Source organism: Doryrhamphus excisus, linkage group LG15 (assembly GCF_037039965.1).
Source record: "Doryrhamphus excisus strain RoL-2023G ecotype Guam linkage group LG15, RoL_Dexc_Guam_v1.1, whole genome shotgun sequence".
NCBI classification, from domain to species: domain Eukaryota; kingdom Metazoa; phylum Chordata; class Actinopteri; order Syngnathiformes; family Syngnathidae; genus Doryrhamphus; species Doryrhamphus excisus.
Window position 1 is genome coordinate 6,853,172 of NC_136371.1, and position 15,045 is coordinate 6,868,216.

Below are 15,045 nucleotides of genomic sequence, written 5' to 3' on the forward strand. Positions count from 1 at the left end.
TAATTCTTAATTTTTTTGTTGTTGTTATTGTTCCTGCAAAAATAAAGTCTGTCTGAAGATGCCTCAAGCTACTGGTAGTTCATAGATGTGAGAGCATTCAAAAACAAATGAGTAAGTCTAAGACTTTACTATGTAGAACTTGAGTCTACAGGATACTGAAATATCAACACAATAAAGAAACGATCCATTAAAGCTTTGTGATTAGTCGGTATCAACATTACAGCATCTTCTCTTTATATTGCGCTTTTTTCTATTATTATTATTATGATAAAACTCACTTTGTATATTGAATCAGAATAAAAAAAACAAGCAAACATTGTCATTCAACCTGGAATGCTTTATTTCAAGAAACCCTGTCCAACACATTTTCAGGAGAAAAAAAAGCCCACAAACATCTAAATGGCTTCTTTCAACTTAAGTAACAAAATGACTTATTTACATAATATAATAAACACACATTTCACTACATGGTGGAAACACACAAACAGTGTATACATGTAAATTGTTCCCAGAGAGGCAGTGAAACATTTTGCATAGTGTGAAGTGTGTTTTTTTTTTCAAGTGGAACCAGTCTAAAGATGCTCAGTGTGAATGAAAAAGCTTAATTTTTAAGTTCCTTAATCACATAATAAGCTTGAGCACTACAAGTCAAAAACATTTAACTGCTTCACTTGTGAACATTGCTGTACGACACATAGATCCAGCATATCAAATGGATGATACACTTATACAATCTACAATTTAAATATAGTGTATAAAGCAGTGATTCCACATAGTGACTTTAAACTAATCCATTTTTGTGGAAATGTTATTGTGCAGTGGATGTGGGATTTAAATTGTTTAATGGTAGCAGGTGTTTGCCCCCTTCCATTTTTTTTGTTTTGCATGTATGGCGCACTTAACTGTTTTAGATCATCAAACACATTTAAATATTAGTCAATGACAACACAACTTTATCATTAAGGGAGAAACAAAATTCAAACCTACATGTGTCAAAACAAACATTGTGTCAAAAGGTAACCCCAGTAATAGTCTGGAAAAGGTTATAAAGCCATTTCTAAAGCTTTGGGACTCCAGTAAACCACAGTGAGAGCCATTATCCACAAAAGGCAAAAACATGGAACAGTGGTGAACAGTCCAAGGAGTGGCCGGCCCACCAAATTTATCCCAAGAGCACAGAGACGACTCACCCAAGAGGTCACAAAAGACCCCATAACAACATCCAAACAACTGCAGGCCTTACTTGCCTCAATTCAGGTCGGTGTTCATGACTCCACCATAAGAAAGACACTGGGCAACTACGTTTCACAACAAAAATCACTGTTGAACAATAATAACATTAAGGCTTGTTATTGCTGCACTTATTAATAAAAAGTTGTCATTGACAAATATTTACATTTATTTGGTGATCCGAAACATATAAGTGTGGCAAATATGCAAAACAAAAAAGAAATCTGGACAAGGGGAACACTTACACACCACTGTAGTTCCATTTTGATTTGTGATTGTCTAAAAAGCGGGTAAAACTTTCCAACAACACATTACAGGTACGAGGCGACAAAAAGGTGACTGCACTGAGGAGAAGAAGTTAGTGAGTCCTACATCTTGTCTAAGTTGTTTTGCTGGTCTTAAAAGGGACTGTATGCAGCGATGTACTCCATTTAAAGGGTGCCAACATTGGAACACATGCAAAGCGTGTGTTGTCAGCTAATGATAGCAATTTGGCAAAGTTTAGCTATCAATATCGGCAATCATTGAATGCTGAGTGTATATCATTAACCACACAATGACACCAAATATGAATAATTGCAAATTTTTGTTGGTAATAAGACCCTATTGGTAATATATGCTGGCTAGCGGTGGTGTTCATTATTTGTGTTTTTTAAAAAATGTTGGCACAAGCTGCATCCAGTCCTTTTAATAGCACACAACAAAGAATACGACTCATATGCTAGTTCAGTATTGAATAATTTGCCAAGAACCTGAGGAGATTTGTGAGAAACATGAGTGTTTAAAGGTAGCGAGGTTCAAAGTGAGGTAGCTCCACACCACATACACGACTACTACTGCTGAGTGACTGAAATTAAATGCTAAGTCATACTTTGGTCAGGTGCATAGAGTGAAGGTTAGTGAGCGCTCTCTATATGTTTACTAACCAAACCTTTATCCGTACAAAAGACTACTACAGATTATCACCCTGCATTTGAACTTTGCATTATGAATTGGTTATAAACCATGAAGGGGTTAGACTGGTATTCGAGTACGGTATTGAGTAGCCACCCTACGTAAAAACATATGAAGCTCTTCAATAAAGAATGTAGGAAATGTTAAGTTGATCTGGAGAACCTTTACATCCAGATGGCTCAATACAGCTTAAGTTTGTTTCCCTTAACTAAGATTGAAAAAGGAGGAAAAAAACATACTATTGACAAAAAGTTAGGCATTACTATCAATTGACTAAACAGTATCTGGACTGACCTGATAGGAGCAGCAAGGAGCCACGGGGCACCCAGATTGCTGGAAAACAATTTTTTTTCGGCAGTGCCACCTTTTGCCTACTCTATTGTGGTAAGAATTGTATGGCACATTAAATACAGTCACCCCTCGCTATATCGCGGTTTAAAAATCGTTCCCTCACTCAACAACGTGATAATTAATCCATGTACATAATTACAGTATTAGTCCAAAAATATTGAAAGACAAGTTTTATGTAGTATTCTGGTCACAAGGTATCAGTAATATTACATTGACGAGACAAGACCTTATAGTCCATTACTTTCAAACGGTATGGAGTCAGCCGTCACGACAGAATGAAAAAAGTATTCTCCCATTCCGTGCGGAAGTGGTAATTTTTGGTTTCTTAATTTGTCATTCTGGCGGCACGGCAGTCTAGTTGTTAGCGCGCAGACCTCACAGTTAGGAGACCAGGGTTCAATTCCACCCTGAGCCATATCTGTGTGAAGTTTGCATGTTCTCCCTGTGCATGCGTGGGTTTTCTCCGGGTACTCCGGTTTCCTCCCACATTCCAAAAACATGCTAGGTTAATTGCCAACTCCAAATTGTCCATAGGTATGAATGTGAGTGTGAATGGTTGTTTGTCTATATGTGCCCTGTGATTGGCTGGCGACCAGTCCAGGGTGTACCCCGCCTCACGCCCAAAGACAGCTGGTATAGGCTCCAGCACCCCCGCGAGTGAGGAAAAAGCGGTAGAAAATGAATTAATGAATTTGTCATTCTTTCCCACTCCTTTTGAAACACTTTCTTAAGTGTCGAATAATTAAATTGGGGAGGCTAACTAGCTAGCTCAGTAGCCTGTGCATTAGAGATGTGGTGTTAACAAAGAATAAAAAGTGTGACGTTGACTATGTGTGTTATTTCATGTCTATATTTATAACATTTAGAAACAGGTTTCTATGCTCTAACTACGGAAATATTCTTGTTTATTAATACTGAATCCTTCTTTGTGGAAATTCACTAATCACGGTGGAGTCTGGAACCAACTAACACAATAAACGAGGGGTGACTGTAAATTAAAAATATGTGCACCGCTGGTCGCTAATTGCTTGTTTTGCGTCCGTCTTTGGTCATCTTGCCACCGTTACATGTGATAGTGCCAAATAGTCAGGCCTTTAGCCCAGTTATGTTTGCCTGGCTTGGGATATAATGCCCATCCTAAATGGAAAAACATTCAGTGCTACTGATATTCCTGTTTCATAATACCGTGCTATATCTTGAAAGACCGCACTTAAAAGCATGTCAAATAAAACAATTACAACATTAAATTGTTCAGTTCAGATGTGTGCAAGGAAACCATGATGATAAGTTTGCAAGGCAACAAATGCAGGCATTGTTTACCTACCGTTTCTACCTTTCCTTCCCGTCCCTTCTTTGTACTCTCCCGTCCACTAGGTGGGAAGCTAATTCACACTGAAAGGGAAGATGACTCTTTAGTGACTATGTGTTACATGGTTAGGAATACCCTCTTTAAGGCACAACATTGGGAAACTGATGGCCTAACCATAGTTATTCGCCCCAAAAAACACCACAGGGGGAAGCAACCACCTCAGGGCACCGGTTGCATAAGATACTGTGCTACTGCTGGGTGCACCACAATAAAAAGAGAGAAAGCGGGCAAAAAAATGAAGGAAAAGGAGCTGGACCCCTGGCTACCGCATCCCAAACACATTGACCATCACTGTATCTATCAGTGAATTAGTCATCATTGTTGATGCTGGAAGAATCCTTTGCATATTGCTTCCATCCCAGTGTCTTGGAATCCACATGCATCTGAACACATTTGTACCAAATAAAGGTTGTGTTCTTCACAGTTTCAAAATGTCAAGAGTTTCTTTCTCTCGCGGTCCACATCCATGCGGTAAACAAATCTGCAGACAAAACAAATGATACAAGGTTAGCTTTAGGAATGGCACTTCACAATAGCACTCTAAATAATTACAATACGATGGACCTTTACTCCGTCAAGGTTTTGGGGGGCTGGTCACCAATTAGTGAGTGCAAATAAACGGCTCTAAAAGCCATTTGTGCATGTGAAAATGACATGATCCATAACACAGGCACTTCACTGATTAGCCTCCCCCAACACTCACACTATAAGCATTTTATAAGCAGTTTTTTCATTTGAATTGTGATGTATAATTACAATTGTAATTATATTGTCATTGTATGTAACATTGTCTGCCGTTAGTAAACACAGAGCCCTTATGTCCGGCTTCTGAGCTCCAAGGCACCAGTGGTGCCTCTGACAAAGTGTATCCGACAATGAGTGCTCCTCCTCGGGATAGCTCCTGACCCCTTTCCAAGCAGCTCTCCAAAGGATTTACTCAACTATTATCAACTCCTATACCCACAAAATTCAAAAGTAGTAGTCCGGAAGTAGTTAGGAGCGCTTGGGAAGGTGACCATACATTGCCGAGTAGGCGTGCTTGGAGGCGGACCGTGGGTGGAATAAATTAAAACAGAACATTTTGGAAATCCAAAGAAATACAGCTGCATTAGGTGCAGATTCTGGAAGCTCTAGAAAAGCTTTCTGTGCAGGTTATTGTGTGTAGCTGCTCTGTAGGAGTCCATAACTCAACACAAAGGGCCGAAAAATTTGCATAATAGATCCCCTTCAGTATTTTTGTCTGTATAGTGTACATATCCAACCCATTGGTTGGCATTATCATAGTTGTAAACAATGGGAAGAACATGGCCAAGTTGCAGACTGGTGTAACCATAATGTGTTGTGTTCAGTGCTCTAAGAATAGCAGCTAGCAGGGCACAGCTCAGGCAGTGGTGTGTCACTCTTCTCTTAGGTTGCATAACGCCACAGCACAGCACATGGTATGAACACAAGTGGGTCAGCTTAGCGGCACACACGCATCTTGCTGATGCAGAGACATGGAAAAGTGTTTACGTCACCACTGAGGTAGAGCCATTTTGATGCCGTGAAAGGCAACACGCTATTCAAAATGTGAATAAAATACGTACATTCATGTATTTTAACACTTCACGAGTGAGCTTGAGCCTATCCCAGCTAAGCGAGTTGCACCCCGAACTGGTCACCAGTCAATCACAGAGTATTTTAACAACACTGTTTAGTTGGTATTTTATTTTCGGTTTCAGTGTAATTAAAGTGAGTATCCCATAACAGTCAACTCCATGGGTTTGCACCAATTGTTTTTTTGTATTCAAGTAACCACCTGAGAACAAAAATGGAGTACAAAGATACAAGGATGATCAGGGCTTCTTTTACAAGTGGTTAGCGCGCAGGCCACACAGCTAAGAGACCCGAGTTCGATTCCACCTTCTCCCATCTCTGTGTGGAGTTTGCATGTTCTCCCCACGCATGCTCGGTTAAACAAAAACATGCTAGGTTAATTGGCGACTCCAAATTGTCCAGGGTGTACCCCGACTATTGTCCAAAGATAGCTGGGATAGGCTCCAGCACCCCCGCGACCCTCGTGAGGATAAGCGGTAGAAAATGATTGAATGTTAAATAAATGCAACAGTCCAATGACGTTATCGATTCCATACAAAGACAGATGTGTGAGTGTTGATTTTATGATATGTGCTACTGTGTTTTTTTTTATATAGCAACATTAACAAATAAAATTAATATATAAAAAGAAAGGAAAAGGGATAAAGTTTCCAACTTGTAGCAAGTGAGGTCTTCTGTCAACTATTTGTTGTTGCATAACCCAAAGTAAACATTATAAAAACCAGTTGAGACCGGTATTTTGGGTGTAAGTTGTGGGGGGCTGGTTTCCTGTAGGCCCAAAACACTGTGAGACTGTCAGTGATTACTGGATAGAGCAGAGAGCTCTGGGTTTTTTTACAAGCTTACAAGCTTTTTACAAGCTTGAGGTGTGTGGCATGCAGAGAAACACATTCCTTAAGGATGCTGCTCTCATTAACTTTCTATTATGTAAGTGGAGGTGTGTGCGTGCATGCGAGGATTATCAATGGACCTAATATGATGATTACCTGTTACTAATAAAGTGTGATTGCCAGCTATCTTCCGACTGACTGATTCCAAGCTAAGAAAATCAATAATGGAATAAAATGGGGTTATCGTGTCTGAATGTAGCCTGGACTTTACATACTTTACTAAGCTCCAGCAGGAAAATTACCATGGAGACATTCTCAACAGATCGTCGGGTTAAAAACCAAGTTTAGTTCATCCTTCTTAATTGTTCATGCAACTGTCAATCTGATCATATATCAAATAGAATCATTGAAGCTGACAAGCAATTTCCACACACATTTTATGTGTGTAATAGCTGTTTTTATGAGGCGCATATATTTGTTTTCATTGGGTCCTATCAGTAGTAATAGATCTAAGGAGGGTTGAGAAAATTTAGATTTTTAGTGTTAAGATTATAATATTGAGTTACTGCTGCACATGTGCAAAATTAATGGCTACCTGCATTCACCATAAGTCGGTCATAGTTTAGTACTACATGATAATACAGGTAAAATGTAAAGCATACATGCACCACGGTTATAAATCCCACGTTTTTATGTCTTACTGCTTCACTGCTAATGTTTTTCATCAAGCGTGTTTGGCTACAGAAGCACTAACTTCAATCTTATCATTCATTATATTAGAAGAAAACCACATATCACAATATATTTGGAACTGAAGAGAGAAGCTCCATTTTTGTTCTCAAGAAACAGATGGTGACCACACCTCTTTTCATCAATAATTCAAATACCAAAATGAATCCTATCTGCAATGCATAGAACATTACAACAGTACCAAGGGGACCGTGTACGACTGATTCATAGACAATGGGGGGATTATTATGGTACATCACAGCCACCGTGAATGAGGGCTACAAGTGGAACAAAGTGTACATGGCTTTTTATTGCCGGGTATTGGAAGTGATAATGACACATTTTCTCAATTGACTATACTTCATTGTGTTCTTTATTTGTGTTGAAATCATGAACACGGAACAAACAAAGGAGCTATGTCAAGACAATTCTTGATAGTGCTGCCATCTTTCACCCACATTGTGTTTTGCATTGTTGCATAACAATGTCAATGAGCTGACGTCCATCACACCTACTCCCCAAATCTTGTAAATGTAGTAAAGCTATTTTTATGGGGCACTTTTCAGTCTCAGAGTAATAATCACCCCTAGTGAGAACGCCATTACATAACACACCGTTTGCGTGTACAGTATGTGTCCTGCCTTCAGATTTGTCAAAACAACTTAATTTCCTGTAGACCAAAAGACTATTTTCTCTATCCCTGCTGACTTTATTAAAAGGCATGGTGTTGGGAGTATGGCAACCAGATGGTGAAAAAACCTCAAAGAAACAATGAACCTAAAGATGCCTGAACTTGGCATTCATTGTTGTTGTTTTTTTCCTGATGTCTGTGAATTTATAGAGGATTCCCAAGTAAGAAAGCCCATACACGTGGACAGCTTGAGCTTAAATGTGTCCCTGGGCTTATTTAGAATGAGAAGGCATACAACTGGCGGGCAGCAGGGGCACAAAGTGTCCCAGACACAAGCCCCCCATAAGCTGTGCAACAATATGCGGCACTGTCACTGTCCAAGGAGGAGGGGTGGCGGAGGATAAACGAGTCTACCAAGTACACCAGACGTACATGTGGTCATGATTTAACACTCCGGTCTGTAAAAGGATTTCCAAATGTCAATCGTTGGCATTCACTCTTTAGCATCTGCCCATTCTAAGCCAAGTCCCGAGGGAAATTGCTCTTCACTGTACACAATTATGGGCTAATTTCCACAATCTATAACACATGGTGAAAAGGGAAAGACGTCATGTAAGGGCGTATCCGTCTGATGAGCCATGTATAAGGGAGTGTTTCGTCTAAACATGCATTAAATCAATCAGGCTTCATTTCACATTCCTTTTAAAAACGCAGGTGTGTTTACGCTTTTGCCTATTATTATGCTGACACATGAGTCTGATTGATGCGCACAAGTCAAAATCACGGGTAAATTCACCATTATACAATTGCTTTTGTTGAACATAAGGGAATTCACTGATAACATTACAAAGTTTGTGTGTTTTGAGAGGTTTGTGTGAAAACCGAGTACACCAATCACATTTCAGCACCCATTTCATTATAACCAGGGCTCTACATTAAAAACCAAAATGACTTCCCCATAGGGAATCCTTAAGGTGAGAACTAGTTGCCCGAACTTGCCCCATGTAAAATGAAAAGACTGCCATAATGATATCATGTAATTTTTTGTGGCATCACATGAGAATCTCAAATAAATAAAATAATAAAATAAATAATACCTTACACATCGTAGTCGTAGTAAGCAGTGATATTTATAAGTTGTGCACCACAATGAAACATTATTGAATAGACACATTTGTGTACTAGTTATGTGTTTTTGATCCAGAAAAAAAGCTCAATGGTCAAACAATAATTTGTGAAGCAAAGGTGAGAAAAATCCACAGAGAAATGGAAGCGCTAGATTTTGTAGCTTGTGCAAAATCAGCACTTGGTATTGGATCTAAATCGGTGGTGTTTCATTGTGACCACTTCAAATTGTCACAGCAATGTGATTCACTCACCTGTGCCATCATTTGATTTGCTGCCGCTAATAAAATACTTGTTTAGGAGGCACTGGTTCATCACTTTTTGCTGTTTCCTTCAGAATTAGACGATGTTGGCAGCGACGCCATGATGGATGTTTTCGTAGTGAAACGATCGCTGATTGGTTGATCGCGAACAACGGGTGTGGGTAAAAGGCGGACTGTGGATTACGGACCGTGGTCTAAATAAACGATTCTGATTGGTCCATTTCAAGATTTGCAAGGATTGCTTTGCAAATTACCACCGGAATTACGCAGTCCGTGTTTTACCAACACCCAACAAGAACCGCTTAAAAAAAAAAACTCTTGGTAGTATGGCATGCCAAAGTGCACTTGCCCGACGGGAATATCACTGATTAGATTTACTTGCCCGAATTTTGTTTTAACTTGCCCCGGGCCATCGGTACATCGTTATTGTCGAGCCCTGATAACTCATAAATCGTATGAATGAAACTTGGTATGACAGTATGACATCCAAAGTTTCGTTAAAGAAGGCATCTCATCCTCTCAGATGTTCTTTTGAAAACTATGCCAAATACGTTTTTGTCTACATTAAAGGTAAGCTCTGAGAATTGGGAAGCATAAAAGCATGATCGTAGCATCTCTATCTTTATTGTTTAAAAAGCTGGCAACACAAATTATGTCCAAATTGTATCCAAAATTATCAATATGTGGTGTGAGCACCACTTAATTGGCATGCGACACTCGCTTAAGCTTCTTGGGAATGGAATTAATCAGAGTTGCAAAGGTTGTTTCTTCCACTCTTCCATGATGACATGGTGGAGTTGCACTCGCACCTCAGTGCACTTAAGGACGCACCATGGGTGCTCAATACTTGACCACTCCATCACCTTCCTCAGCAAGACACTTGCCATTTTGGTGGTGTATGAGAGCACTTTATTATGTTGGACAACTGCCATGCGGCCCAGTTTTATCATGCTCTTCTTCAAAATGTCAAAGCGGATGTTGGAATTCATATTTCCCTCAATGAACCGTGTCTCCCCAGTGGGGGCAGCACTCATTCAGCCACGGACCATGACACATGGTACCCACTTGTTTCAGACAATAATGGCTAGGTTGAGTGATATGTGAACCTACAGTAAGTTAAATCTATGTTTCGTTTCTATAGTATTTTCCCTTGAGAATATATTATGATAGTATCTCATCAATGTTTTTGCCAACATCCATTATAATATAATCACTGTATTGTGATGTGTACTGCGTCCAGTCTTACTATATTGCAGTCAGTCAGCCGCCATGAAGAGCAGCCTTAACCAATGAAGAAACTATGCCGACAACTACAGCTTTTAAGATTTCCTTTCCATTAGTCTTAAATCCCATTACTGGTCTGTGAATGTTAACTGTGCTGATGTCAGCTATGCCCAGAGTTAACCTACATGTGACATAAATACCACCAGGTGCCCTAAACATCTGACCTGCCTCTGTTACTGCGCTAATCTCTTTCTCTGTGGACCACTGCAGGGCCAGTCGCCGCTATGCCGGCCTGTTGCGTAACATGCTTTCTCATCATACTGCGAGAGAACTAATCTGGAGCAGCTAGTATCTACCAGCGCACAATGGCGTGCTCAGAGTGCATCAGCAATCGCTCGGATAGAGTTGAGAGGTGTTATGTCACAAGGTCTGTGGGTATTTCAAAAAAAGGAGATGGTTGCATGAGCTGAGAGCTATCAAACACAAACATGGCTTTTGCCAATATAAGGTTTAAGTTTAAACAAACTGATTTTTGGGGGTCACTGAGCATGTGGCCAACAGACTTTCTGCTCCACATAGCACACTGTGACGTTAATCGGGAGGGGATAACTCTCTATGACAGACTATTCCTACTGTGTGCGATTTTATTGAAAGGGACGCGAAACAAGTGCAAGGAATACCATTTTTTTTTTACCATGAATAAATATTCTTCTTTATTTTTTATATTATCTAAAATGATAATTTTGTCAAAATTTAAATTCACAATGTGCCTTTGCTGTGCCATAGCTGGCACACTGTAATTCACACTCACAAGGTTATGTTTGAGATTACAATAATAATAAATAATTTTAACATAGTAATTGATGGATGTAATCCACTTTGGTAAATAGCAAATATGACTGTGACACCTATTAAAACTACAAACCTCTTCAAACAATTAGTTACTTCTATTATTTTGTGCTAAATAGGGACGTGTACTAAAAACTGGCATCATAATCATGTAAACCGTGGTAACCACTAGGCCTGTCATGATAACAAATTTTGCCGGAAGATAATTGTCCTAGAAATTATTCCCAATAATGGACCATTTCCTCATTAATGTAATAACATAGGTATGTAATACTATCTATTTTTTCCATTAATGTAATGATATTATGGGGCATAATAATGTGGGTACATTGTATCAAAAGCATTGAACTTTAATTTATTCATCATCCAGGGTCTTTTGAGCTGGTGACCAGGTCATGGAACTACTGATGATGCCAGGTTGGCCTGCTGAAAGGTAGATTAGCTGTTTTCAAAAACCCGGTTACAAGCGTCACCGTTCTCTTTAAGCCAGAAGACTGCAGGTTTTAATTCTCACTAATCATGCCAGCACCTTGTTTCACTGATGGCTTCTCCTCTAAGGTTAGACAGTTTGTATGTACTGGATGTAGCCTTGCTTACAGGACTGTGACTCTCGGACGATGATGGGTCGTCTTCTAATTCCACCTGTCCATTGATACCATTCAAGTAAAGCGATACCCCTCAGTCAAATCAATACTTAACACTGCCTGATAGGTATTAGAACTTTCAGACTTAATGACAGATGACATGTGCTGTATTGGGTTAATGCAGTGTGAACTGCTCTAATAGCAACCCAATGAGAGGCTTTGCAGCTAATTCAGCAGAAACTGGAGGCTGTCCAACACTCACATGTTCAACAATGAGGGCGAATTTATTCACACCACAAAGCCTGTCTGATCCAGAAGTTTTAAACCACCGCACACAAACAGATCCAAAACGTCCAGCCGGTCAAAGCCGGAAGTAGACAGACACGATGGTCGGCTTTAGAACCATTGTCAAAGATGAAACAATATGAAGTGAATCAGGGAGGAAGCTGATCTTACCTGGAAAACCAGAAAGAGGGGAAGTGTTGAGAAGGTAGGGTAGTCACGCGGCACACGTGACCCGGTCCATCAGCACCTCCAGCTGGCAGGCGTCTGGTCGCTCCTGGGGGTTGAATGCAAGCATGTCCTGGAGGAGATTCTTTACCCCTTCAGACATAGAGCTCCTGGCCTTCTGAGGAATGTGGAGGACCATCTTGGGGTTCTCCAATAACGCTTCACCGACCGGCACAATCTCTGAGCCTTGTCGTATATATGTGCCCAGCAGCTCTCGTTTGGACTCTGCGTCAATAAATGTGATCCGCTCTATCATTGCCCAGATGATGATGCCCAAGGCAAAAATGTCCGCCTTAGCTGTGTAGTGGCCCTCCCATACCTCAGGGGCCATGTAAAAGTCTGACCCACAAGCTGAAGACAGCCATAACTTGTTAATGTTGACAATGTTGTCCTGGTGGCTGCCTCTGCCTGCTGTGGGCAACACCTCAGTGTTCTTGGGACTCACGCCTGCACAAACTTTACTTAGGCCAAAGTCAGCAACTTTGACAACAGGTGCACCCGATTTTTGTGAGATGAGAATATTGTCCGGCTTCAGATCCCGATGAACAATGTTGTTCTTGTGCAGGAAAGCTACAGCACTCGTCAGTTGGCGCATAAAACTCCTGTTTGTCTGGGGGTCGGGCCGACGAGACAAGATGTACTGGTTGAGGTCTCCACCTTCACAAAACTCCATGACAAACCAGAGGTAACATGGCTCCTCTGGATGACCGAGAATGCGTTCCCCTGTACAGGCAGAAAATGAATATAAATTAATACAAATAGCGCATTTTCAAAAACATAGTCAGAACTCGATTTTCACCCCAATTTTTGTGTACCCCAGTGTATGATTCAGTTTTCAACAACAGTTTTTCTGGCCTCTGATCTCGTACAGTTTCACATATCGTACAATATTGCGCTTATATTATTACCCTTTAGCACTGTGAATCTTGTGGTAAAGATGTGGACAGACAACATACTTCCTGCGGTGGCCTCATCAATGTAACATTACTGATAGTTGTAGTGACCAGCATAGAATTTAGAATAAGCATACATAAAATGTGCATAGTTGTTTTTTTTTTACTAATAACAGGCTGTAATCAGCCACAAAATGTTGATAATTTATTTCGATACAATTACGATAACAGTGAAGCCACAGAAGATGAAGTACGAAATGGCAAGGGACTGCGTTATGAAAACAAAATACTCACCTTTTTCCATGCAGTACCCATAAACCGACGCTTACAAAAGAGCTAGGTTAAAATACGCACAATAGGCATAACTGATCATGTGATTATCATTTCTAATACGACAGCCGGACAAATACATTAGCTGTCTCCGTTCAGGGTATGCTTAGCCACAACAAAAGAGAGAAGTGGGTCAAATCTGATAACATACAACCTATACAAAATAAAGTGACCCAATTTAAAATGTGAAACTGCAGAGTTCAGGATACACTGGTTTCTTCCGAGACCTGAGGAAAACAGTGTTCTCTTTGTACCCACTATGTATGCTTATGTTTATTTTATGTATAGATATGATTCACTGCTTAGTTCATGGGGGAAAGCCAAACAAGAAAATGCTTGTTTCCATGTGAATGAACACATTTTAGTAAATTACATTGACAGTGACTTTTTCATAGTTATGATTTCCTCCTGGATTTGAATGCAACTCATGCTACCCATATAAGTGTCTTTTGTGTTATAGTGTTTGTAATGAAAGTGAAGTGTGCTTGTGTACCTTTGAGTGACGTCTCCACCAGTCGCAGGTATTGTTTAGATCTCTTGTTGCCATGGCTCATCTTCTGGGCCAATCCGTTCCTCTGCAAGACACACTCCTCCAGCTGGACCACATTCTGGTGTCGGTTCTCCAGGCTCGTCAGGGCCCAAAACTCGGCCAAAGCCAGTTCGACGTTTTCCGGGGCGTCGCACTGGAGCCTTTTCACAGCAAACCTGGCTCCGGTTTTCCTGGCTACGGCCTCGTACACCACCCCATAGCTCCCCCGGCCCACCTCTCGGATCAAGGTGTACCGGGGAGGCACCGGTAAGGAAGGCTCGGGCCTGCCTGCCCGGAGGAAGCTAATAGAGAAGCAGTATTCATCGTCCTCTTCTTCCATGGACTCCGAGTGGTTGTTATTGTCCTCCACCTTGAGGGAGCGGAGGACTTTGTCCGTCTCTCGTTTCGCCACATTCCTCCTGCAAGCCCGCAACCTCCCGCTTACCTTTCTCTTTTTCCCGTCGCAGACATCCATGGTTTACTTTTTCTTGAAAATGAGCATGGATGGGGGGCGTGTTTACATTGCATTACTTTAGCTCCAAACTAATCAAATTTGACGTCTTCACGCCTAAATCCTGTAACAGACTTTAACGTCACGTATATTGTCAATACTGACTGTGTATAGAATGGAACAAAGTCAGCGTATTACTGCTACCAGAAGAAGAGCAGGGAACTAAATTGGCTTCAAAAACAAAATGTTCCAGCTCACGTCCAGAACATGGGGTGTGGTTTGCTGCCGACGTAGAATCTAAAACCGGCGCTGATTGGTTGACAGACTTAAGCTAGCTTGCAGTGATTCCGCCTCCACAATGGGGGACAACACATTTGTTTTGATTTACAAATACACCCCAAGTCGAAGGCTAGTGCGAATTTATGATTGTTACAACTGCTAAAAGGTTTACGCGAGTAAAAAATTCTGAATTAGGTATGTCGCCGACTACCTCAGTCCTTTTCGTCGCCTTTCCCCATTCATCTCGGTGGCAGCGTGGGAAAACACGAGAGCAAGCACGTGCACAGAAGCATGGTGTCCCACCCATTCACAACACTG

At 40.8% G+C, this 15,045-nt stretch overlaps 1 protein-coding gene across 1 annotated transcript; it reads right to left on the bottom strand.

Moving 5' to 3' along the window:
• Window positions 1-316: 316 nt before the first annotated feature.
• stk35 (serine/threonine kinase 35) lies at window positions 317-15,045 on the bottom strand. Its single transcript, XM_058050683.2, has 3 exons — window positions 13,962-15,045; window positions 12,192-12,968; window positions 317-4,385 (listed from the first exon to the last, which is right to left on the bottom strand). The coding sequence occupies exons 1-2, from the start codon at window positions 14,470-14,472 to the stop codon at window positions 12,235-12,237; spliced, it is 1,245 nt and encodes a 414-aa protein (XP_057906666.2). The 5' UTR covers window positions 14,473-15,045; the 3' UTR covers window positions 317-4,385; window positions 12,192-12,234.